The 26,917-nt window shown below is 39.8% G+C and overlaps 1 protein-coding gene across 9 annotated transcripts in view; it reads left to right on the forward strand.

Moving 5' to 3' along the window:
• Nucleotides 1-26,917, forward strand: part of PLXNB2 (plexin B2) — a 251,654-nt gene that overhangs the window by 112,049 nt on the left and 112,688 nt on the right. For all 9 annotated transcript variants that reach the window (XM_071423798.1, XM_071423794.1, XM_071423795.1 and 6 more), the window contains one exon: nt 24,480-24,546. In XM_071423798.1, the coding sequence (XP_071279899.1) occupies nt 24,545-24,546 (2 nt within the window). In that variant the 5' untranslated portion in view covers nt 24,480-24,544. The remainder of the gene's footprint in view (nt 1-24,479; nt 24,547-26,917) is intronic.

Here is a 26,917-nt window from a genome sequence, read left to right on the forward strand (position 1 = left end):
AAAAGCAGGGAGAAAGGCAGGGAGAAAACAGAAACACCTGCTCCTTGAAGGTCCACCAAAGCACCCCAAAGACACCGGTCATTAATGAATGAGCTTTTTAAACCTCTGCCACCACTAAAGCTACCCTTCACGAAAGGTTTATAGCTCCTTTTTGAGAACATTGTTAAGCTAATCTACTAAACTTTGAGGAGTTGCATCTGAATGTCCTCTCTGAAAGTGGTGTGTATCTGCAGTGCTCTTTCTTTCAGAGAGAATGCTTTGTTGCACTTTGTCAAAGAAATTTCCATTTAAAAAAAGAGTGTGGAATGAATATGAGAAGATCTTTAATCTACTGGTGGTTGTTTATAAAGATGAAAAGTGGTATAAGGGACTTAAGTGGCAGATCAGGAGGAAGCACAAACAGGAGGGTAAGTTATTTCTTCTGAATGAAAGTAAGAATCTAAATCTCTCTGTGCTCCTTCAGATGACTGAAGATATCTTTTATTTTAATGAGAACCATATAGGCTTTTGTGTGTGCTCAAATGTGCAGAATAAATTGAAATTCGCTTTCTGTGCGCTGTCACACATTGAGGATGGAATGTGGTTGTGCTTCTGGCCTGGTGAGATCAGGTTGAGGGTTTTTTTGTTCAAACATAAGGGTAATTCATTCTTCATAGTCAATTGAACTCGACCATTTTCAAGCCAGCTGCCAATTGTGATACATGCGCTACTGGCTTTGTGGTGTATTCTTTTGTCCCCATAGAGAGAAACTGTGAGCACTAGTCTGGTGACCTTAACCTTTTTGGAGGTAAAAATGAGTTCCTTGTTTGTCCAGACTGAAGTTTTCACTGAAGTTTTCAATTTTTTTTCTTGCTTTCCTTCTTTCTCTTATCGGAGAGTAATGTTCTTCCTTTACATGTATGAACTTTGTATAGCCTAGGAAAAGCAAGGAAATGCATTGATAGGTCTTTGTACCAGAGAATAAAATTTTCTTTTTTTCCTTTATCAAGGAAAGGTCACCTTGTCATCCAATGTACAGTGGTGTGCTCATAGCAACTCTCAGAGGACCCCCTTATTCCATGTGAAAGGGATTGCATCCATACCCAAGCATCCACACCCCCCCATGCCAACCCCCCCGTCCCCCAAAGAGCCACTATTAAAAGAAAATATATTTGTGAATTTCAGTTTTTTTCTCAGTGACACCCTCCTTTGGGATTTATTTTCATCCTTTTTAAACTGTGTTAGTGAGGAGGAGACAGTGCAATAACATTATTATTCTAAATTAATAAGTGGGGGAGAGGTCTCCTATTTTTAGGCGCTTTAGAATGACAAAAGTGAGTATTTTGATATATGGCTTAACTCCATTGAGTTAACTTCTTTGAGTTCATTGATGACATTTCAAAACATCACTAAGAGTCAATCAGACTTATAACCAGTGTTCCATACTTTGAAGATAACAGAACAATTCATGTAGTATTGTGAAATGTTTTAGGGGTCTTGTCTTCTTTTCTGCATGACCATGTGTGTTCCTCCAATTCAAAACTGCTTTTTCAGCTTCAGGTGGCATTAGAGAAAATGGCTTGCGCTATTCTGTTGAACTGCTGTACTAGAATGAAATATTTGGAAACAATGTGGTTTCTTTTATTGACAGAACATGTTAAGAGAGAATCCCCAAGAAAAAGCTGATGTACCCGCTGTTACTCGGTTACCTTTTCTTAAGAAGTGGATCAAAGCAGTTATTTCAATTTGGACAAATTCTGGATCCATTGGTCTGAGCTGTGTTCTGGAAGTCTTTAAAAAAGAGAGGGGTAGCAAAATGGAGGGTTTTGGCTGTTTCCCTCCATCCCTTTGTGGAACATTAAAGTGAGCCACTTCTGCATGATACAGGTTGTTTCAAATCCCAGTAATTCACATTTATACTTGAGCAATGTGAAGCAAATGAGTATTGGCCAGGAGTTTGGTCTCACAGGAGGAATCTGCACTACCAGCCAGGATTGCTGATATTTGTGGAGTTGGAGATGTTGGTGAAGGCTTCATCTGGAACAGTTTTTTCTTACTGCCTTTTATTTTTAAAAATAGGGGTGTTGGTCAGAATTATTTTTATTTTGTAGTTAAAGGGAGGGGCTAGTGTAATATTATTGCATTGTGGTTTAGCTCTTACTGCTGTACCACTGGATATACCCAAAGAAAGTCAATGTGAAACAGGAAAGGTATTTATAGTGCAGTGTCTCATTTTTTCTACCAAAACATTTTTAAAAATATACATCTGAAGTTTACAAGCTGTTTTATAAAGCTCCATTTGTAGCTACTAAATCTAGAAAGTTCTCAATCTTTCAAATGTTAAAAGAGCAAAATCACTATGTCCCAAGAATCTGAAGTCAGTGTTGCAGCAGTAAGAGCCCCACCAAAATATGGAGTGTTTTACACAACTGTCAAAGATTATTGTTGGTGTGAGATTTTATAACTTCTTTTTCAGTGGTAGTCCATTTTAGACTTTCAGGTGGGGTTTTTTCCCTTGAAAATTGGTCACCCTTGCACTTTCCAAGTGTTTTTTGGATCTTTCCTCTCTGATATGCTGCCTTGGTCACCAGATGAAAATGGAATAGATACTTTTCTTGGTCTAGCATGAAAAGTTGGCTTTTAAAGCAGATTTCTAAGTAAATTGTAGAAAACCTGTAATTCTGAAAAAATAAGCTTGACATAATCACCACTCTCAATAATTTTTTTTTCTAATTTATTGGATGATAATTTAGTGGAACATGCAAAATTGAAAAAAAAATTGCTAAGGAAAATATTACATTAATGAAACAGGTGATCATAGCCAGTTATTTCAATATGAACAAGCCTTATAAACCCATATTGTAACACCCTGATCTGTGTGGGATACTGGAGTCAAATATGGAGAGAGTATTCTTTCTTTCACCTGGCCATCACTGGGAGGGAATAGTAACCCAAGCGCTGCTAGGAATCCAGAGGAAGGGCTGGATGAGGAAACTGCTGAGACATAAATGTGCAGAGAATTTGAAAAATAGGATTGCATGGGACTAAGAGCAGTCATGGCTGGTGTGTGGGCAGTGCTGTGTCTGTGCACCCAGAGCATGGGTCTCTGCAACTGACAGTGGAGAGAGGTGAGCATATAGGCTTCTCTGGGATCTGGTTAGACAATCCCCCCAAGCTGTAAAATCCTTTCCTCCTTGTCCTCCTAGACCTATGGGCTCCTTACTCAATTTGGGATATGGTAGAAGAAGATGTAATTCAAGTGGAGTGGCAGTAATTGGGTAAGAAGGGAAGGAAAGGTATTCAAGAGAGTTTCCATGCAAGGATGCTGCTAGCTTTTGACATTTCCCCAAGTCAATTATATATTTTTTTTCTGTACTGGAAAACCTATTTTAAAGGGAGAAGTTGGGATTTCCAAATACTAGGTGTACTTTGAAATTTGCCACAGCAAGGTACTGAAAAGAAAATAGAATTAAAGATAGGCCCTGGTTTTTATCTTCTTTCTCCTTACTCAGAAGGGAGGGGCAACCTGTTATGACTACCCAACAACCTTTGAACAAGACAGATTTCACTCTAGTGTTTGCCTAAGCTTTCCCATGCACAAATGTGGACCACTCCCTGTGAAACGACACAGAGCCACAAGTTGCTCTGATGAGGATTGTAGGTGGGATTGTAAACTTCCTGCCTCTTATTTCTCCTTTTCCACAGTTTCATTTTAAAATATTTCCTTCTTGGGAGCTTTATGGTAAGTGTCTGAATGCATCTGCTGTGACTTTCATTTCACCTCCTCAAGTCTCTTCTTATAGCAACATCTGGGAAACTCATTTAATTTACTTCAGTGTGAAATTACTTTCAATTTGTCAGACAGCAGCTTTTACTTTAAGTGTTTGACTCCCAAGTGAAGCATGTATCATTAGCTGATCATTATTTCAAGAGTTAAAGTTTGTGTAAACTAATATTCTGTCTCAGCCAAATCCAAATATTATGGTGACCATGCTTTAATAGTTCCTCTGATTACTTTATTATGAAGAGATAACTAAATAGTATATAATAGTGTTGACTTTTACAGCAATCCTTTTTCTCAATCAAAAAGCACCGTTGTAATAAAACTCAGCAAATAGAACCTAATCAGATCAGTTTACTTTGCTTTGCATTTTCTATTGGCAGGTTCTTAGTACGTTGGAATGGGTTATAGGAGAAGTAATGGCAGGATGTGATCTGTAATTCCTGAGCATTCTGGATGCAGGCAATGCAAACACCCATATAAAGCCCTCCCAGGAAACTATCTGTCTTAATATTTTATATTATGCAATTTAGTCTTCTGCTTCCTCTATTATTCCATTATTTTTTCCTATTATGCACATCACCATGGTATGTGAGTATCTACTGCATAATCTCCACCTGTCCTAGATGTATGCATGCATAGAGTGGAAATTAATTTGCTGTAAAATGCAGACTGTAAGTAAGAATTAATGTTTGAGCTTACCTAAGCACTGGAAGATAGATACAAAATAAAGTAGCATTGTCACCCCAACTGTGCAGCAGTGAGCAGTATCCTAAGTGCCAAATAACCAGTCTTGTACAGTACTCTTCACCAGCCAGTTGTAGTCTGTGCTTACACCCTGTAATACTCTCCATGGGGCTTGGCCATTGCTAATTAGCAGCTGAGAGAGGGAGGGACTGGGAGATAATGAAAGATCTCTTTTCCCTCCCTGTTTTTTCTGCCTTTCCCATCTCCCTCACTCATACAAGGGAATGCAGAGCAGGGTGCTGGGTGAAGTAGTCACATCTAGAAGGATCTGTGACTCCCAGGAAGGCAGGAGGCAGATGGGGTTATACTCAATCACGGTGTCATGCATCCAAAGATGTCAGTGAAAAAGAAGAGGATTAAAATGCCCTAATTTTCACTGTATTTCTGTATTTCTTTAATGTGTGTGACAGACTGAAATTCATCATGAATCATCTTAGAGGGTCCACAAACCCCTGCAATAGCACTGACTCCTGCCCAAGAGGTTTAATAATGTTCCATTGTGTCACAGTGTTCACCCTGTCAAGGGTGCTGTTCCCTTGTTTTGACCTTCTCTAACATCTCAGCCAATTTGTTGGGTTTTCCCTCTGAGGAACCTCTCCTCTCTACCTTCCAAACCAGAGCAATAATTAGCCTTTCTCCCCAGAGAGTAGATTAAATTCACTTAAGCCTTTACCACCCTACTAAAGCAGTAAGGAACTCAGATTATCAATTTGCATAAAACACTGCTGTATTTATTAAAATATATATGTGTGTGTATATAATTAAGTGAGCCAATGCAATGCATGAGAAATTAATGGGAAGGTGGCCCATAATAAGGATGTCAGTGATTGCTGTATCTGTGCAGGGAAACAGGAGTACTGTGAACATGCCTGGAATTTGGAAAGTACATATCCACTCAGGAGCATTAGTTGCCTCATTGTGTTTAGATGACTTGTATAATTCAGAGTTAATGATTGAATTCATGTTGAAAAACCGTCTGCTCATCTGCTGCTACTCAAAGTCTCAGGGAGACTGAGCAAGTACAAAACAGCCATTTTGAGGAGTGATACTGAATCTAAGGCAATTTTCTTACCTTTTAGCTCCGTGGTAAGTAGTGCTTATCCTTCAAGCAGGTGCACCGGAAGGTGCTGCCAGTAAATGCTGAAGAGTTCTTCAAGGAGGGAAGTGATGAATGAAAGATACAGTTATAACTACATAACCATTTAAAAATGTCTTCCAATTATGCTGTGTGGAACAAGCATTGTAAGCATCCACTGAAGATACAATTTTCTGAGCTGCAGGGATTTATTGATTTATTATATTTTTCTCTCCTCCATGGAATTGGTGGGAAGGATTAACTTTCACTTACACTCTGATGACATTTTTCACTGGTACTATCATCCCCATTCTCCATCCAAATGTGCTGCTGAAATGTGGCAGGTGGCTTTGCCAGTAATTGCATGCTACTTCATTCCACTTTAAATGAAAGTATAGAGTACACTGGCCTTCCTCTCTCATCACTGGCATGCTTCACAGCCGTATGGTATTGACTTAGAAAACGCAGAAGAGTGGGCTTCCCTTTAAATTGCAAAGATGTGTTATCTTGCTGTGTGTTCTCTTAGGAGACAGTGACTCAATTCCTGTGCAATAAGCTTCTGACTCCAGCATTTTTTCATGTCGAAAAATAAACAAACCACATTAATTTTTTTTAAATGTCCACTATTTTTTTAATGATAAAATAAACTGAATATGGTTTTGAATATTTAAAATTTATTATTCGGTGGGTCATAGGCAAGATTCTATTACAGTATACAAATGCTTGGTCTCATTCTGAGGCCAGCAACCATGCTATGGTAGAAGAGGGCTTTTCTTTGGCCCCAGCTGTGCTAAACAGTGTTATAATTAGCACGATGGTTAACTTAATCAGAGCACTTGGCTTGGGAGAGAGGTGTTACAGAGTGCACCATAATTAGCATTTTCATTTCTTTGATCCTGAGTCTGTCTTTATTGACAGAAATATCAAGAGCTCGTTTGTTTTTTTTCTTTCAACACTTCAGGAAGTGGAAATATGTGTGGCTGTGAGATTATTAATTTAGTAATGATTTCAGAAAAAAACAAACAGACCTGTCCCAAAGGAAGTTGAAGGGATAAAGATCTGCATGTATGGAAAATATGGTCTTTAGTGCTGCAGCATATGGTCAGGTGTATGGCCAGGAAACACCTCCTGGGGCAGCTGGATCCCTTTGAAGTTGCATGGACAATGTCAGCAGCATCTTAACCATTTCCAGCACGCTGCTGTGGACCACATGGCTGCTGTTTGATTCCGTAGAAAAGGTGATGTTTCCTTAAAGTGAGGAAAGGGAATGCTAGAATTGTGATCTGTTTATAAAAAACAAGCACAAACCCAAAGGTTTGGGTGATCCTGAAGCTTTAGATACTTGCCAGCTTGGTCACTGAAGCACAAGCATCCCTTCCTATGTGCCTGATACGAGCAGGTGGTGAAAGCATGCAGCAGACCAGATGACTGCTGTTCATGAAAAAACATAACATTTATGCTGTCAGACAAAATGCTGAAGACTTCCAAACTTGCATCTGGCATCACTGCCTTGATTGCAGGGGAGGAAAGTTGAGATGCTCGAGAGACTCTTCTCATTACACACCACAGAGTGGAGCAGTCTCTTACAATGCCAGCTAGCACAGGATATTAAAAATAGGGGACTTCTTAGTAGGTGAAGCCACTGTCTGCCTTCCTGAGATAGCCTTTTTTAAACTTGATAAGCCCACTGTCCTCTTTGCTCACACTGGAGTGCCTGTAATGCTTTGTATCTCCAGTGCACACTGGATGAAATATACCCAATTAATTATCTTAGCTGGTTCTGAGCATTTTTTCAGCAAACTGGAGCAAATGCTGTATGCACTCATCCTTATTGACTTTGGGATGATGGTAGCTCAGGTATGGGTAGACACAACCTCTGTATTTAACTTCCTTGTGGTATCTCTAATTTTTATTACTGGTTTTAAAAAGAAGGTATAGCGATGTTTATAATGAAAAAACAGGGCAAAAGTAGTTGAGGCTCTTCTTATAAGAGCTCTTTGCAGGTTTTCACTCTTTCTTTATATGTATCTGTCTCTTTCCAGTCTTTTACAAAGAGGAAGAGCTATCACATACATACATTCTTATAGTTCATTTAAATCTGCTTTGCCAGTAGAAAAATCATATGCTAATAGAGGCTGCAGAGAATGCAGCTGTCATTAAGGGACTTCCTATGTTATCCTTGACTTTGCTAGATTACTTTTATCTACTCAGGACGGATAATAATTTTTAAAACGTTTATGCAACTAGGTTTTAGGTCAATAGCAGGTTAAATCTATTATTTAAGTAATCTTTCTTGGTGGAAAGTATGTGGAAAGACCCTCTCACTATTTTTACAATATTATTTTCATATCAGCATTAAAGCAGCAAGCAGTATTCTTGACAGTAGACTTGGAAGATACCCATTATTTGAGAGACATGATAAAAACTGTATAATCTTTGCCAATACCAATACAAAGCCAGTAATTGTCTGTTTCTGCCATTCCAGTTATTTATGTAATTATACTTAATGCCACACAGATTTGAGAAGAAAAAGCAATAGCTGCTGCTGCTTCAGATTAATATTTTTCCATTCTGAGATCATAAAAACAGTAAATACCTCTCATGGTGGTACGGAGAAAAAAGGACTATGGATTTGTAAACAATTGATCAGAGGAGCTGAACTGGAGGAGGGAATGTGTCTTTTTTAAGTCTGTCTCCTGACCACACAATTGCATCATTCCTAAAGCTCACTGATTGCTAGGAAATGCTGCCGTTGCACAATATCACTTCTTGGATGTTAATTCCTTTATTAAACTACAGTGTATAGTACTCTTACAGTGGATTTCAAAGGTATAAAATTTAACTATATTAAACCTGGACATATCTAGGCTATCCTGCTTTGCCCAATTCTTCTTGTCACAGTCCTGGTGAAACTATTTGCCTTGTGGCCAAAAAGTACTTAAATAGCAAGATACCTCCCATACTGTCCTGCTTAGCATAACTGGGTTGGCCAGGGTTAAGGAGCTCTAGGTGGTAAGTCCCTGCCCTCCATCTAATCCCACATGCTGGAACAATCCAAGGTGGCTTGCAAATGCCCCTGGAAAGTATGCCAGTGCTTTCAGACTCCAAGATTAGAGGAGCTGCCTGAAAGCTTACATCTTGCCTTCAGATTCACTGCTTTCACTTGCACTCAGTCTTGGGTATTTGAATTGCTTCTTCACAGTATCTGAAGAGAAAGAAACTGGCTGTGTATCACATCTACAGCAGAATGCTCAATTTAGAAGTTCAGATTGGGTTCAGCAAAACTGGTGCATCCATTTAAAGCAGATAAAGAAAAAACCTGGATTTCATAGGCCCACTCAAGAAATAAATATGTGCTCATAAGTTTTATAACATAGTGTTCCTCTAGTTTGGCCAGCCAGTAGTATTATATTCTTGTACAAATTCACCACTTAGCCTGAAAGTTCTGCCTGAGCTAGATAATACCAATTTTAAAAGTCATCCTTCTCTTTTTTTCATTTTTAATGACTTTAGGTGATGGCAAATTTACTTCATGCAAATGTGAAAGGTTCCAGTGACTTAATTGCATTCATTTCTAACACTTCTCCCTCATTTTTTGCTTGAATTTTATCTCAAAGCTTCATTTTTCAATGGAAAAATCCTTCCAGCAGCAGCAGGAGGCAGCTTGGCTCCGGCATAGGCAGAGCAGGCAGAGGGCTGTGACTGCAGCTTAGCATTGTTTTGCTTACTGCCCAGCTGACCTGCATAACCTCAACTTTGTCTGTTCCTAGCAATGCTCCTCTGAAGTGCTACAATGATGTTTTCTGCTTTGTGTCTTCCCCTAGCTCAGGTATTGAAAGATCTCATTCATCATCTTAGCCACTGCATCCCTGCCAGAGTTTTAGCTGTGGCTCACCGTGGCCCAGAAGTCATCCCTAAAGTCACTGCTTTCCAGATTAGTTCACCACACTGCAAGTTTAACCTGTGTTTGAAGAAGCATGACATTGCACTCTGTGCCTGCTATAAGTAATGTCATTCAAAGAGCCACACAGAGCATATTTTTCAGCTTACTTTGAACTGACCTGCCCTTAGTCTGGCTGCTATACCATTACTTATATCACCTTCACCTTGACCGCCACAGTGCTATTTGCTTCCACATCACCCAAGACTGTAGATTAGACAAGGACTGTGTATCTGTCCATATACAAATCAGCCACAAGTTTCATTTGGTTCCAGGAGTCTCATTTTCTGAAGTTTTTTCTATTTAACTGCAACACTTCTGTTCTGTGGGATGCATTCCTCCATTTCACACTCCTCTTCCAGAGAAAGAATGGAAAAGGCACATAATCTTTCATCTTGTGGCTCTTGTGTTGTATGCAGGGTTCCTACTACTGCAATGCAGTTGAAGATACTGCAGAGGGATATTTAAATTCAAGCCAGGGAAAAAAAGCCTAATTAAAGTGAGGAAAAAATTATGAATGCATTTCTATTTTTAGGATTCGTGAAACTTGCCTTAACAGAATCTTTGGGCTTCAATTAATAGACATTCCATTTTTAATTGGAGCATTTTGCTGCATACAATAGTTTATAGTAAAGGGTGAGTTAATTGGCATTTATTTGAAAATGAAAAAATTTTAGTTCAGAGGAGCTAGTATGTGCTTTTGAATATGGTATTGACTGCATAGGTAAAGGGGCTGGGGAAGGGAGGAAGATGAGAAACAGACAAATGACACTATTGGACAACTTAGCTATGCATTCTGGGTGCTGTCCTTAACAACTATGGCAAGAAAAAGATGTTACAAAACATACCAAAAATGGATTTAAAATAATAACTTTTCACCCTGCAAGCTCTATGTTCATAAGTGAGTCAGGAGTTGCAGAACTTCTCATGAGTTTTGCTTTGCTCACATCCCATCCCATAGATGAGCTTCTAGGTTGTTTTATTTGTGCTCTTTCCTGCTACTCACATTATTAATGTACTCCAAATAAATAGAGATTTTCTGCCCAGGGTGTAATGTCAACTAGCTGAGGTTTTTTGTGGCAGCCAGCAAAAACAGCAAGGGGAAAGGGGGATCTCATGGAAGGTACTGAGACAGGCAGTGCTCAATGGGCAGCATTCTGCTGCTCAACAGGAACACAGCTCCTGGGGGCAGTGCTGGCAGATCAGGTCCTCCTCTGCATCCTGGTGATTTTGATTCCAGAAAGCTAGTCCTTTTCCCATTAGGACAAATTAATATGCTAAGGGCTCTTTAAGGGAAGAGGAAAGGAGTACTTGAGTTTCCAAGACTCATGTGTTTTGAAGTCACTGCTGCACAAAAATCAATATTCTTACTGCTGTTTAGTCATACCACCCTAAAAACTGTTAAATCGGTTTAAAAATTCAAATATCATCAGATCAGGCTTCTGTTCTCTGTGTGAGAGCATCTGCTTAGAAAAACTGGATTGTACTTTTTTTCAGAAAGCAAATGACTTGTCACAAAGCACTGCTTTGTTCCTATCCTGGATGTTATCTTGAGCCACAGAACAGGGCTGTTGCTTTGCATTTCATGTGCTGCATAACCTCCTTCCCAAATGCTGGAGCTATCAGAGAACCATTGTTGCCTCCTGTACATGGGAGCAATCTTAATTACTGCATCAGTCTCAGGATAAATCCACAGTTAATCAAATATGATGATGGGAAGGAGAGTGATAGGCAGATAAGCAGGACTATGGCAAAAATGTCAGCTGAGTAAAGTTTTCTTGGCATGTTGCTTGGAACCAAAATAAAGTCCTCCTCTTCCGAACACTGTATTCAGGTCAGGTCCAGCTATGTTTTGTTTAGAAAGCATCTCCATCAATCTGAATCAAATTTTTCTCAAGTGATTTGCTGCAGATTGAATTATCCTTTCAATTGGGATGGGGGGAGTGGAGGGAAATGCTCCCACATTTTCCCCCTATAGCACATCAAGAATGCTTCTGACCACTGCAATAATACAAAGTGATTTTTTCTTTGCCAAGCACAAGCATGCATGTGAATTGGATAACTCCAAAAATTGCTTATCAAGCTTGGTGACAATACATTTAGCTCAGAAAGGAACATTAGCATTAAAGCAGTGAATAACTGGATTGTGGCATTGTGAAGTTTGAAGAAGAATTCCTTTTCTTTAATCAAGTGTAGACAGCCTACTTCCAATTTCTACTAACTCACACATTTTCTTAAAAATAGACAGGTTCTGCTTTTGATATAACACCAGTAGTGCTAAGTGGCTTATGCTTCCCTCCACGGAGGGTACTCTGCACCTGCTGTTTCCAGTCTTACTGAAATGTAATTAGACTAGGTTGACTTTGTCAGTGAAGTGGCAACATAGAACAGTTACAGGACATCAAGAGTCCCTTTGTTCCTTTGCTCTTAATGCCTGTATTTGAAATCCAAGCATAAGTATCTTGATGATCCAAAAAGGAGAGCAATGATGAATAGCTATCTCAAGCCTAATGAATTTAATCTTTTACACAGAAATGCTGAGGTGGTAGTTTTCATAGAGACGTGGTCCCATCCAACTGCATGAGGTTCTCTTGTTTGAGGGAGGCTCCTTGTTATGGTCAAAGACTACTTAAGTTTCCTTTTCAATTTTTTTTTCTTCCTTCTTCATAGCCATCCTTGTTAGTGCTATATTGTAAGTGTATTTTGAACAAAGACAATTATCTCCTTCTCCCCTTTTCCTTTTTTATTTTTTTTTTATTTTGAACGGCTTGATCATTTTAGACATACCATCACAATGACCTTTCCTAACAACTCTGCCAAGAGGACATCAAATTGAATGTTTCATTATTAGTATTATACCATTCAGAAAACTGAGTGATTTTTCTTAAATATTCCAAGTTCAAGAATAAATATTGGAAAATTATTAGACTCATTCATGTTTAAAGAATGAGATAACTTTTAAATGCAAATTTATATGATAATGCTGAAACTTAGAGGTATAATTTATTCTGGAAATATGCAAAAATAGTGAATTTTAAGTATATATTATTGAAAAGTTCAAGTAGTTTTTGCAAACTTGAAATACATTATCTTTGTGGCGTGCTCATATTAAAAAAAAATTATTTTATGTGGCTAAATGGTAACAAATGAGCCAGTGTTTACCATGGTAAGGAGTACATTGGGGACATAACCATTAGACAAGGGTAATTTAGTTTTAGCATTATCAGTTAGAAATACTGCAGTTGAGTGGAATATTTTATTACATGAAAACATCTGTAACCAATATATCCCTTGGGAAGCTTACGTGACCTGTGATCTGTTTGGAAAAAAATGTTTTGCTTTTACGAGGCTGTTCAAAAGCAAGTATGTGCAGTGGGCTGTGTCCCAGCGAATCTGGAAGGGGCTCCCTCCTCTTTCTGTACCTCCTGGAAATTGCTGGGAGCTGCAGCAATGTTTCTGCATTCCAGACGGTAGGCTTCAAGCTCACTCCATAACTCATGGCACTGAAAAAGACCTGGGAAATGTGTGCAATCATGCTCTCTACCTTTAGTGCTACTCAAAGATTAGTGTGTATTATATATATAAATAGTAATATATATATATTCTATATAATATTTAATAGCACTCGATGCCACAGAGTGTTTACACACAGTTATCCTTGCTGTGAGGTAGCCTAAAAGTGCAGCAGTCATAATAAGGTTTGAGTCAAAAAGCACAATGCAGATTACTGAATATTCACATTTTACTGGAGTATGCCAGTAATACAGGACAAACAGCATCCTCAGTATACTTATCAGGCCTTGCTCTGTACCTGGCTGCTTTTTTTACCCCCTCTCTCTTTCAATGAAGGCAGATATGTCATCCCAACTTAAACTTGCAAAGCAGTCACTTGTGCTCTAGCCTTCATAGTGCTCTGGCAGGAAAACAAAGTACCCTGCTCTTGAGGACCTTCAGTCAAGGCTTGGGAAGACAGGAAGACAGAGGGATAGACAGCCTGAACTTGACAGCCCATTAAGTACCTGACCTTCTGCTTAAATGACTATTGAATTCTTGAAGATGTGGATTAATGCTTTCTTTTGTTGGGTGAGATGGGCAGATAGGCGTGCCAATTAGAGACAGCTTTGCCATGGGGTGCTTGGGGTCCCACAGTGCAAGGGGTTCCTTAGCACAGTGTTTCTATGTAGAGGAAATACTGAGAAAAACTGCAACTTCTTTACAGAGAGGGGAAAATCGTCACATTCACCCAGGGTTTCATTTCACTGTAGCACTCTGTAAGTAGAGGCAAAACAATTTGTTTCTAGTTCTTTGGCTATTTCTGAGACCCAGAAATCAAAACTGGCCAGTTTATGGCCATAGGCATAACGCGGGTATGTTACAGACCATAATATGTCAGGAGCTCTTTCAGCACAGGGTACAAAATAGGTTTCATGCTCGAAAGACCACGGCATTGCCTTTCTAACATCACTTAGATCATCCTCCATGCAGCTCTGTAGCCACAGGGACCCAAACACAGCAGAATGGAGGGCATCTCTCAGCCAAAAGACCAATTTTCCCTTTAAGTGGAGTGAGCTACAGCTGCTCCTTAAAAAGTCTTCCTGGTCTGGGGAATATTTAAACCACATTCTTTTCCATTAAGTACTTTATCAATGCAAAGATGGAGCAAACCTTTATAGGCAAAGGAAGCAGATCTGTGGGCTCTTGTCTGTGGTGATGACACGGTGCCTGGGATTGGGCTAGCTGTGAAACCAAGTGTAATTCACCCCCAAACTACCATCTGTTTGAAAGATATGAAAAGTATGTGCTAACGGGTTGGTGGCAGTGCATATTGGTTGCAGGCATGGAATTAGGAGGAGTGTAAAAGTTTTGACCCAGTAAGGAGGGGTGCTGCAAGGAAAGCAGGTCAGTCATAGAATGGAAAATCTTTCATTTCCAGTACCCTAAGAGGCAGGTGAAGATGAGCCTCATGGAATTTTTTTTCCACGTACAAGACAGTCCCAGAAAAGGCAAGGCAGGCTTTGTGTCACAGTTAGGTAAGCATTGTTTGGTGAAAGTTTATAATGAAGGAAGCCACTTCATTTCTCATTGGTGAGCAAAAGGGTTTTAGATTCTGAAATCAGTGCATAGATAATGCAGAAATGGGACAGCTTGTTTTGTCTAGATTTTTGAGTCTGCTTATGTCAGGAGGTAGGAACTTCAAATCTAATCTTGCTGGCTCTGTTTTCAGCTGATGGGATATAAAAGAGACTATGGGGAAAAGCTCAAAAAAAAGGGCAGCAGGAGTAATGTAACAAGGAAGGAGAAGGTATGGTGTGTATTGAGGGAAGCAGGTGAGCCTCCAGTTTGGAGGCAGAAATGTGGCAAAGTTAATGTTTGCACAGTGTGAAAATATCCCTATTGTTGCCTCACACAGAGGAGCTGTTAACAGGGCACACAGGAAACTCTTTGATCAAACACCTACGTCATTTCTTAGTGCTCTGCTGTAATTCAACATTTAAATGGCAACGAATGTTCTCCTAGTGAGATACTTTTTTAATCTCCAACATTTCTCTGGAGAGATACTCTGAGTAATTTTGAAAATAAAGACAAATATGTACAAATCCAACTTTTTTTTTTAAATGGTGTAAAAATTTAATGGTTAAATAGGATGAAAGTGGGGTAGTGTCAGACCACTGGCATAATGGCAACTGCTTTCTGATTCCTAGCCACATAATCAAGTTAAGGAATGCCGTAAATTAACACATGCTAAGCTTTTAGTTTTGCAGGAAATAATGATTTATGCTGTTCTTCTGTAACATCACCTCATGTCACGGAAGCATATTTTAACAAGAGGTATGTAGTTCTGGTAATCCCCAGGAAATCTGCACACTGTTGACCAAAACCCACTTTTTTAGAGTTGGGCTTTGCCAAGAATCCTGGAGCATGTCAGACTAGGAAAATGCTTCTTTTGTGCCTGAGAGGAAGCAGTATGTATGTGGATATAAAGTCACATGACTTCATGGTAAAAAATTTGGAGGTAATTGGCCTAACAATGGTGTTTTGCTTCCAGAAGTGGGAAGCCACTTGGATGAATCTTGTGGGCCTGAAGACAGAGGTTTCAGAGGACCTAACTTCTTACAGCTGATGACAGATCTTCCTGCTTACCCACAGCAAGCAAGCTGAGGAGGCAGCTCTGCTTTTCTTTTCTCAGATGGTCAAAACTGTATTTTAGTTTGTTCTGGACCTGATATTGCAGAAGTATTTTTGGTCCTGCAAACTTTTCACTTAAACAGTTTAGTGGCTATAAATGTGTAATGATCATGTTGTTACCTTTGTGATCCACTTGCATTAATGGCTTTCCTTTTGTCTTAGTTGGCATATGAGGTGAAACAAATGAAAGGCTGTATTAATTATTCACCAACTTAAGAATCTCTTTCACTGTTACTATGTTTCAGGTTGGTATATACCTTTGCATAAACTAATTGATTTTAGTCATAATATTCCAAGTGGTGTTAATTAATAATTTAAATATAATTGTTTTGGAAAGCTTTTTAGCTTTATTCTGAGCAGCTGGCACCAGAAAACAGAATTTGGCAGTGATTTAACTTCACAAATATGGAGCACGTTTTCTGCAGCTGTTATCAAATGGAATTAGTAACTGAAAGGTGTGGGAATTTTTTTGCATGAGAGGTTAATCAAGCCCAAATCCAATTGTGTTCTAACCGAAGATTAAACATGAAAAAAAGTGTGTAGTAGGGGCAGGGAGTTTTCTAAGGCATTTGCACCTCACTGTGACTCAGGAGGGGAGGGAAGGAGGTTAGTGCCAGAGCAATCATATCTTTTATCTCAAGAACTATTTTCAGCAAGGTATGCTGATCTTTTTTTCCATCCTCCCACGCTTTGGATAAGAGTTTCGGGAAAACTTTTATTTATTCCTTTGCTGGGTATGGATCTAATACAGATTTCAATACCAGGGGACTACCAACCTTTTGGGTAAGATAGTAGTTTGACTCACTGCAGAAGAAATTAAGGTATGTCAATTCAAATAGGAAGCTGATTTATTGTGAATTGTCAGAAAAATCTTTACTTCCTATGCTAGTGTTGCAGACTTTAGCCACTCTGTGTGGAGGGAAATTAGCTTGTCAAATACAGTTTGCCTATGGATGAAGAGGTTTTTAGCACTGCAAACAAATGGGTTTGGGGCAGCAGAGCTTTGTGACCCAGGGAGCAGGGCATGGGATGAAAACTGGGTGAGAGCAAATGCTTCTGGCTGGATGCAGCAGTGCCCTGCAGAGGCACTGATCACTGGTAGCACAGGCACAGCCAGTCCCAGCTGCAGCCAGCCCCCGGCTCCCTGTCCATCACCTGCTGCGCCTTTGCTGTGAGCCCTGATACCCTCGTGGTGAGCAGGATCCATCCTGTCAGCAGCAGCACCGTGTGCTGTGCCAAGGATGAGGTGTCCTGGTACCACTGCCACCCTGCCAGCCTCTGCCACAGCATCTGCCCCCAGGTGGGGCACGGGGCACTTCCCAGCCTTCCGTGGAGCCGGTTTCAGTGGCTTTAATTACATCTGCGGTTTGGATGGCTTCGCTTGGCCATTAAAATCCATTTCACAACGAGTAGTATTGAAATGAGCAAGGAATATTTGTGGCAGCTGTGGATTTCCTTCAGGCCTACAGGAAGAGTAAATTAGTTACTGAAAACTTGACAGTTTGTCCTGAGTGCTTAACTCCTTCCTCTCTGGAAGCTTGATTTTCAGGAGCAAGTGACTTTAAAAGGAAATAGTATACCCAATGTTTTTTTATTCCTCCACCCCCTTTTCACGGTAGGTCTGTAATTGCAAAACCAGCCAGAAGTGATTTGTTTGAAGAGGAAGTGTGGGAACTTCCTTTATAAATATTGCCTTTCCCTTCGTGTGGATCCAAACGCAGTTTGCTCTGCTGGCAGAAAAAAAAAAGTGCTTGAACTGACCAAGATCTTATTCCTGTAGCTCATGCCCCATGTAAGCGTGAAAGATGTTTTATTGGGGGGAGGGGAACACCAACAAAAGCCACATCTAGAAAAAGAAACAAAAAAACAAAAACAAATTAAAAAACAAAAAAAAAAAAAAAAAAAAAAAAGAAAAAAAAAAGAAAATTAAAAAAAGCTGGTTTTGCCCAGCCATTCCCTGTCAGTACTTTGACATGTATTCATCCTCTGCTCAGGAGCACGGGGCAAGTTAAGGTCCCATGGAGGGGTGGGGGGAATCAGTGTTTGCAGAGCCGGCGATTACAGAACCTGCTGTGACTTGCTCTGCCAGATAGGACAGTATCTGCTCGAGCCAGCTCCTATCGCTGTTTGGAATGGTTTCTTTTTTAAAAAAGTGTCAACATATGTATCTTTTAGTGAACTGGAAACAGTACCCTTTTCCAGCCTGGAAACAGCATCGAAGTGTTTGCAGAAGAGGGCTCAGCCCCAGCAGAGCGGCCCCAGCCAGGGCAGTGTCCTGGCCAGCAGCGCAGGTAGATGAGGCTCACAAGGAGAGACCAAGGTTTGACCTGGCAGGCAAAGCCTCGCCAGGCTGTTGGGCTTTTTTGGGCTGGGGGAGGGGAGTTTGGGGGATTTTCTTGTTTTTCTCTTAAGTGAACAGTGTCAGGGTGTATGGGCTCTTTGGGTGTGCAGGCAGCCAGCTGGCCTGGCTTGCAGACATAAATCAGTGCAGATGATGGGAAACAAGGCAGGGGGTCCAGTTCCCAGCTCTGAAGGATTCCAGATTAGGAAGACAGGTCACAGAGGAAGCAAGGCAGAGTGTGGAGGGAATCAGGCTGATTCTCTGAGAGCTGTTGAAGATGAGAAGAGCCCTTCTGCCTGATTTAAAGGAGGAAAGTGTTCTTATATTGCTTGCAATTAGGCTGAGATTCACCTTGTTCACTGGATTTGGTGGACAAATGAGATATTCCTGCTGCTATAACTTTGGATTGCTGTGATGCTTTCTGATCTGTTCAGCAAAAGGCACAGCCAGGCCACTGTTGTATTAACGAGAAGGTTGTGATTTTTATACATTTCTCAGTGGGGAAGATGAAATTTCACTCAAACTTCCAACCAGGCTTTGTAGTGGTTCCTTTTTCCACTTTTAGAAACAAACAAAAGAATGAAATTTGCAGTGCAATGGGCTATCATGGGAGAAATCAGTCACTATAAAAGAAGACACTGGAAACTTCACTGATCCATCCAGCTGGTCTCAGGTGAGGCTTGCCTGGTTCATCATACCAGTAGTCCTTACATCCTTTCATGCCCCACTTCAGAGGAGTGGACATCTCAATTCAGGATGACAAAGGAGTGAACTTTGGGTGATTTTTACTTCTTAAATAAAATTAGAAATAAAATTCTCATCTCTCCACTTCTTCCTGTACTTTCTTCTCTGTTCAATGTCCTACAAATGCATTTAAAACCCTACAGTGCTCAGATAAACTTTTCATTCTGTTACGTCTTTCCTCTTGTTTTCCACACCATTATTTGCTGCTGTCTCCCTATGTCTCTTATTTTCTCTTATCCATGCCTCATTCTCCATTTAACAATCTTTGCTTCTTTTTACCTTCCTACACTTTGCATTTTTTCCTCTCCTTTTTCACACTCACACTCACACTGTCATGCCTGCTCCTTTCTCCAACAAGGCAGGCTGCATTCTGTAATTCAAGGAGTAAACCTTCAAATTCTTGTGTGACTACTGAGTACATGATGAAAGAGACTGAAGGACTCAGCACTAGCTTGGAAGATATATGGGAAAAAGTAGTGAAGCCAATTTTAAAGTAGTCTTATTTACTTTGGTGAGTTGTATCACTTTGGTTGACTATTAAAATGTGTATTTCTAAGGTGAAGTGAGCACCAATGGCATTGTGTAAATAAAGAATTTCAAGAACTTAGTATAAAAGACTTTATAGAGGTAATATATTACTTCCAGTTGAGAGAAATGAAGTGGCACTTTAAAATCAGTTTTACTAGCACCCTGTGTTTAAAAAAAACCCTTCTTTTTCTTTTTGTTTTACCTCCTCTGCAAGCCTGGGCATGTTTGAGGCTACCAGGATCCAATTTCATGTAGTATCCTATTTCAAATCTAGGCAAGAGTGGACTGATTGAAAATCGTGCTGTCAGAAGTAAAACTGCCTGTGGAATGCCTTCAGTGACACGAAGATGAAACGGAGAATGTAATATAACAGATTCTGATTTTCTTTTTTGAGGTGTGAGGCTCTGGAGCAATGTTCTTGAATGTTACACCATTTACCTTGATTGAACAGTAATGGTTGTAGAACAATTTTGGTGAATTTTTGTGTTCTTCAGTTAGTAGTTAACAGCTGTGCTGTGAAGAGGGGATGGTTGGTATTGCTGGGGCTGTTTTAAACCAAAGCAGCAGCTGTAGAATATTTCATGGCAAGCACAGAGCTACCTGTAAGTCTGCATAACACCAGAATAACACAGGATTCCTAATAATTCTTGTCAGTGAAATGCTTACAGGTATTTTGAAATGATTGGGCTACTTCAGTACTTTGAAAACTGCTGGCGAATGTGAGCTAGTGTAACTGGTCTGTGTTTATATTGGTTTTTCGGGTCAGCACAAACACAGATGGCAGTCTGCTTCGTTTTCCCATGTGTTTCTTTGCCTCTTCTCCTCCCTGTCCCACGGAGGCCAAAGGATTAAAGAAAAAGAGGACTACAAGGACTACATGAGAATTGAGAACAGAGGGAAACAGAAATAGTGTTTTAGGACTTCAAAGGAGTAGGAAAGTGAAAGGAAAACTGAACTTGTGATCTTTGGTTAATTTTTAATTCTGGGTGTCATGGTTTACAAATGGAACAGCATTCCTCAGATAAGTGCCCCCCATATCCCCAAGACTCTTCCCAAACCAACCACTCACTTGCTCACCCTGCTTTCTTTCCCCTTCCCACTCCAGGGGTGGAATTGAGAATTGGAGACATAAAAAGGGGGAAATTACAGGTTGAGATAAGAAAGAATTTACTGGAAACAGCAATGAGATAGAAAAATGAGCAGTTAGAGTAGCAATATTAATAGCAAAAGTATACAAAAAGAGGGTGATTTACATGGAAATAAGTGCTCACCAGCCAGCCTGAGGTGGTGCAACCTGGGAAAATTAACAATGGCTATCCTGCCACTCTTGTGTGACCCAAAAGCCACACTTTTCTTCCTAGAATAAGAGTCCTTTATTTCCACGTCCCTCCCTGCCCCCACCAGTGATTATGTGGATGATACAGAATAACAGCCTAGACATACTCACACAGCTCCGAGCTCTGTCCCCTCACAGCTACTGCAAAAAAATTAACTCTGTCCTGGATGAAACCAGGGTAATTTAAAAGTTTGGCTATGCCAGGATTATGTTGAATTCCTGGAAAACTAAGAGTAAACATTGTTCTGCTGTGTAATGCTGGTCTGTCTCCTGTGCCCTGTGCTGAGTGATGCTCATGACCTGGGGAGCATCTTGCATTGCTGAGAGTGCACCAGGTTGTACAAATAGATCCCTTGCAGGGAGGGGGTGTGTCATGCTAGCTGGCCTTGGCTCCATTTGCTCTCAAAAGGAAGGGGAAGGCTTCAGGAAAAAAAGTCAGTGTCCTTACATTCTGATAAAGTGCTGTCTAGAGCCAGCCAAGAAAATAGCAGTGAGCCAAGCAGGGGAGAAAGAAAGTCAGTAATAAAACTCAGGAGCTCATGTGCTAGAAGTGAAATCTGGTGTCTGTGGTCAAGGAGGTGGAGAGGGCAGAATAGAGATGACCTGGAGTCATGTAAGCTAGAGAATCCAAGATGAGGGAAGAAGATGCATTGGCCAGATATTGTGTGATTCTGAGTTAATTAGAGATCTAAATACACTGCAATGTTTAGAGCATTAGGTTGACATCTGATATCACCCTAAAGTTTTTAATATTAAATTCTATATCCTGTTTCCATGTGGACATGGTCTCAGTGTTATAATGTCTTCACTGAAATAGGAAGATCCATTCTCAAAATCAAGCTCAAAAAGCAGTGTGTAGTTTTATCCTATGTGCTCCATCCTGTCAAGGGTGCTGTGCTTGTTAGCTCAACAGCTGGATAAAAGTTCCATGGGCATGTAAAAGTCTATATGAAAGTCTGCTCCATATGTTCCATATAGCTGAAGGCTCAGGGGAATTAGGTTTTTGTCTGGGAACCAGATAGCACAGCTTTCCATCCCTGACCCAGTGCTTGCCCTTTTTAACAAACAAACAAGATCCTTCCTCAAAAAAAGTGGTTTATGATCTGTTTTTAGCTCTAGAAGCAAACATTAAAAAAAAAAAAAAAAGAAAAAAAGAAGTCAGTATGTTCTTACCCGTACTTACAGCAGCATCAGCTTTAGGCACTGCAGAACAAGTGTCACACTTTGTTCCTTGCTGCTTTCAGAAGCCATTATCTCCCTGGCAGTTGCAGTGCCAGGGCAGCATGTTGCCTGCTTGCAAAATTTTGCACTTGGATACAACCAATCAGCCTGATTTTCTCATCTATTTGAAATAATGGCATTTGAGACCTTGAAGATTGATTCCTAATCCACAAGGCAATCTATGGCAGGACTCTTTCTGTCAAGCTAGTGGAGAGAGAAGAACCAGGAAGATTAGCCTCGTTAGACTGAAGTTAGATTATGTGACCATCCCTCTACCCACTTGCTCTGTTGTGCTCATGGTTTCTGTCATCTTTAAAGAACAATTTCTCTATGTTGCTGAAGTAATTTTTGCTTCAGGTCACTTTGCAAGTGCCTCCAGCTGTTAGAAGACCTGTGCAAACAATATGTATTGAAGTTCCTTTATTTCAAACAGTCCATTTTGACTGGCCAAATCCATACCATGAAAAACAAGATCCAGTGTAAGATACTGAAAAAGAGCTGCTGTGCTATGAGCAGGAGGTAGAAGGAAGAAACAAAACCAAACAAACCAAAGAAGCCTTGTGGCAGATGGTACCACCTGTGTCCATCCAAAGCAGTGTGCCATTTGAGTGGAGAAACCTGGAAAATCTGATGACTCAGTCTGAATACACAGGGAGACAGTGAGCGAGATTTCTGGCTTGTGTCCCAAGCCTCTTATGAAAAAGGCTTCCAATTTTATAACACAGAAAATTGAATACAATTTGGTAGCATCATTCTCTGGCACAGTTGAACTACAGACTGAAATGCCTGGTGTATCCATGTGAGATCTGCCACATAAGTTGTTAGATGACTCTGTGCCAAGTCCTGGGTTATGGCAGAACCAATTTTCTCAATAAATACATTTCTGATATTTTTAGCAAAGGATATACCTTTAATAATACTTTTATTATTGGGGGTATAGCTGGCTGGCCATAACAGTTAGGGTTGATAGCATTTGATTACTTTTCAAGGCTCAGCCAAATACTAATTTCCATGCACCTCAGTTCTGGCATCTGCAGGGCTGGATGGGGAACCAACTGTGCAAGACGTGCCTAAATCACTGTTCAGCAGTGCTTGCAAAAATGCTCGTAAGGAAAGAGAAAACATGGATATCTAAAGCAAACTTCTCAGCAGGATCAAGTCTTGTTTCCTTGCTGACTACCTCCACCTCCTTCCTTCTTGGCTGTCAACAGGATGATAATGGTTCACATTTGTCCTTCCTTTTAACTTCTGAATTTTCTTTTCCTTTACATGATTAAGTTGCATCAGATCTGTTTTTCCTGTTGTTGGTAAAACATAGAAAGAAATCTTCCCTTTACCTTGGTCCTACAGTCTAATTTTTTTGTCTGTGTCTTGGCTCGGCTGCTTTACTTGACACTTCCCTCCTATCACCTTCCTCAGTCCAATCCTAGACTCTCCAGTTAGGCTGCAGCATGCAGCTGTGCTCTAAATATCTCACCCAGCTCTTCTCCCATCTCACAATTTTGCTGAGCCTACGTGTTCATCCTGTACCCAGTAAGGTTTGTTCCCTCACACAGCTTTTCCCTGCAAAGAGATGAATGTACATAGTCTTAAAGAACATCTTCGCAAAGCAACTGCGTATAGGGTATGAGCACAGAAAATTAAATTCCATGGAACATTAGCAAAATAAGTTTGGTTTAGGACTGGGCAGCCTCAAGAAACATGAAGGGAAAATAAAAGTCCTGCAGATGTTTGTGTCTTACTTGCCTGAAAGCCAGTGTTATGTGAGTCTAAAAGTGATGTTCAGTTGAGATGAGATGGCTTTGGGGAAAAGGTGGTGGATTTTGCCAGGTGCTCGGGCTCTTTTACCTGGGAACTGTCATGAGGTGGTCTTTTAGTACATACGTTGGCTTGTGCTGCAAACTGTTTGATTGTGCATTGCTTGCTTTGCTAAAAGCAACTGAGAAATAACTCTGTGTAAGGAACAGAGGCAGACAACACTCACTATGTCTATTGCTTGGGATATTTTTTTGAGGACAGTTGTCATCTTCACATTTATGTTGAACAATCTACATGAAGTCTTGTTACCACTTTTTGGCATATACAGTGATGTTAAAAAATATTTGATGGTATTTTATCCTTCCCTAAAGGGACAGACATTGCTTCTCTTCCATTCTTAAATGTTTGGTCAGGGGAGGTGCCAAGTACTGCCACTGGTCAGAGCATGTTCAAGCTCTGGCTAGAGGAGTCATACAATAACCCATCACCAAGTCATACAATAACCCATCTGTAATGCCAGGCATTCTTTTGGGTAATACATCAGTTTAGCTCTCAGTTCTTCAGTAATTAGTTGTACATCTGTGAGCAACTGACCATCTGATTTACTATCCTAGCAGCTATTGAAATAGGGAACATTGCCCCATTTAGCTTCAGGATGGAAAGTTATAGTGTGATAAAGTTGTGTTTAAAATGTAATAAAACTGACTGTATATAAACAAATTACAAGTTTATATTACACTATAGATGATCTTAAATCATATTTTAAAGTTCATAAATTTAATGTGATTGAGCATAGCTTAATGCATATGAATATATTTTTAATTGTTGCCTTCTTTTATTTAGTAAGAAGATTAAACTGTCCTGGAAAATAACTTGATTATAGTGAAGAAGACTTAGTGGAAAAGTGAATGTAAGTATTTCAGAGCATGTGTCAATTATCTATGTTTGCAAACCATTGACAGTGGTGATACTATAAATCGTGATAAATCGGGCAGCCACTTTTATTATGGTGAGAATGCAGGATCTGATCACTGTGCATATGTGTGTGTGTGGTATAGAATATCTATTATATGGGTCTATAGGCTAATATATACCTAAATTATTTTAATGGGGCCATGTGCTGTTAGTCACTTGCATGCTTAAGAACTATTTGCAGGAAAAATGACATGAAGTTGTCACTAAGCGCCCTTAAAAAGATAAAAAAAACCACTACTCCCATATAATACCCACAGGGATTCTTAAATTCAGTAATGCAGACATATTTTCCATTTCCAGAGGAATTCAGTCTAACTTGGAATAATGCACCCCATATATAGCAATTTTTGGTATACTTGCCCTGAAGATGTGAGATTATAGTAGAAAAAGATTGCACCGTGGATTGGCAATTCAATTTAGAGTGAAATACAGCAGCTGCAAGTTCCAGGCTAAGTGCATCATTGCTCACTTGAGGTCTCTTTTTCAAAGTTGGAGTCAATAGTTCTCTAACAATAGGAGCTTTGGTTCATTTTCTAGAACCTCTTGAAACTGTTACTTTGCTGGGGAATACGCCATTATTTTTCTTAAAGTAATTGCCCTCCTTAGCTCTATTTCATAATAATGTGAACCCCCTAACAGTGTGCCTGCACATGTGTATTTGTATGTATATATTTGTGTATGAGGCAAAGCTGTGTCTCTGCAAGTCTTTCCCCAGGAGACTCTGCGTGGCTCTGATGTGCGGGGCAGCAATAGTCATGAACTTCCAGCTACCACAGATCCGTTCCAGTGGTTTTTTCATATTACATTTTTCCCACGATCTCACCTTCCTTTTCCCAGAGCCTGACTGATGAGCTTGGAAGCAGGCAACTAAGCCTTTCCAAATGCTGAATAAAGTATAGAATTAATGACTTTGATGTTAAAGAGGACAGTGATTATGTCTTAAGTGTCTAACAAGCTGGGACAGTTGTAATTCTAGCCTTTCAGGTTTTCCTAACTTGTCTTCAATAATTACTGGCTGACCAGTAGAACTGAAAGCAGCAGGAGCTGCATATAGCATTGCAAAGTGCTGTCTGGTTTACGTAGAATTGTCTACTGATATAAGATTGCTTGAAATGAAGATTGTCAGATTTCACAACATTGTACCTAAGTTGAAGGTTTACAGATTAGGCAGTGCCTCGATTCTTTCCATTACTCATATCTAGCCCAGTTTGAAATATATGTAGGCTTATAAAGGATAAAATCAAGTCCCTTAAAACCTTCCAATATGTCTTGAACAAAACAATGCAGTTTGAAGTAACTTACTGAGTCAACTTTAGTTGCCTCAAGATCCTAAAAATACATTTCAAATGACCCTGTTCAGGCCAGTGACACTTCCTGAACTATCCCATGTGTGTGACAAGTTTGTACATGCAGAAGTTTTTTGCCAGTTGCTTTCACATTTTTCTCACCACTCGATCTTCAACTGTTACTTCTGGGAAACTCAGGAAGGGTTATCTTTAGTTACTATTTTTTGTGAAATAAGCAGAATATTGTTGGTTTGTTCTTTGTAGTTTTTAAGGGCCTGTTTAGCAGGAGAGCACAATTTGAATGTCAATTGAGCTATAAAAGATATCTGCCCAGTTAAAATTTAATTTCATGTATGTATGTGGAAACAAAGACATGAAGTAGAGCTGTGTTTTAGGAAGCTGAGGAGTATAATATTGGCAAGGTGATTATTAGCTGATCCTGAAACTGGCAGAGGACTAAACACATCCTGCAGAGATGGATGCTAGCATTTTGTCCTTCATGTAAAAATAAATATCATCTCTAGTATATGTTATTTTTCTGATATTTTGATTTTGTGCAAATGTAGTCTGAGCTCCTAAATGTAAACCTTCTTTTTGATCTGGCTCTTACAGGTATCTGACATTATCCTTCTAAACATTACTAATTTTTAAAAATTAATTGGCCTCACATTGGCTAGGCTTTTTGCAGTAATACCAAATCAACACATTTTCGTGGAGAGCAGAAAATACCTTTTCACATACACTTTTAGTTTTGTATCTCAAAAGTGGCTTTGGAGATATTCTCATATACAAAGACAGGAGAGCTGAAGGGAGGGATCAGAGGACATCATGGGAACCAAGAGGAGCAGTGGCTTTACCTGCAGCCACTCACAGACTGGAGGTCAAGCCCTGAATCTGTGAAATCCAGCACCTGCTCTTATAATCATCCATTTTGATGTGTAACACATCTAGAAATATTTATTAAAAATTTTGGTTGAGTCAAAATTGAAAATTAAGTTTGAAACTTGAGCCTGAATACAT

The sequence above is a fragment of the Agelaius tricolor genome, unplaced genomic scaffold (assembly GCF_023055355.1).
Source record: "Agelaius tricolor isolate 1412-34295 unplaced genomic scaffold, bAgeTri1.0.p SCAF_3, whole genome shotgun sequence".
Taxonomy (NCBI): Eukaryota; Metazoa; Chordata; class Aves; order Passeriformes; family Icteridae; genus Agelaius; species Agelaius tricolor.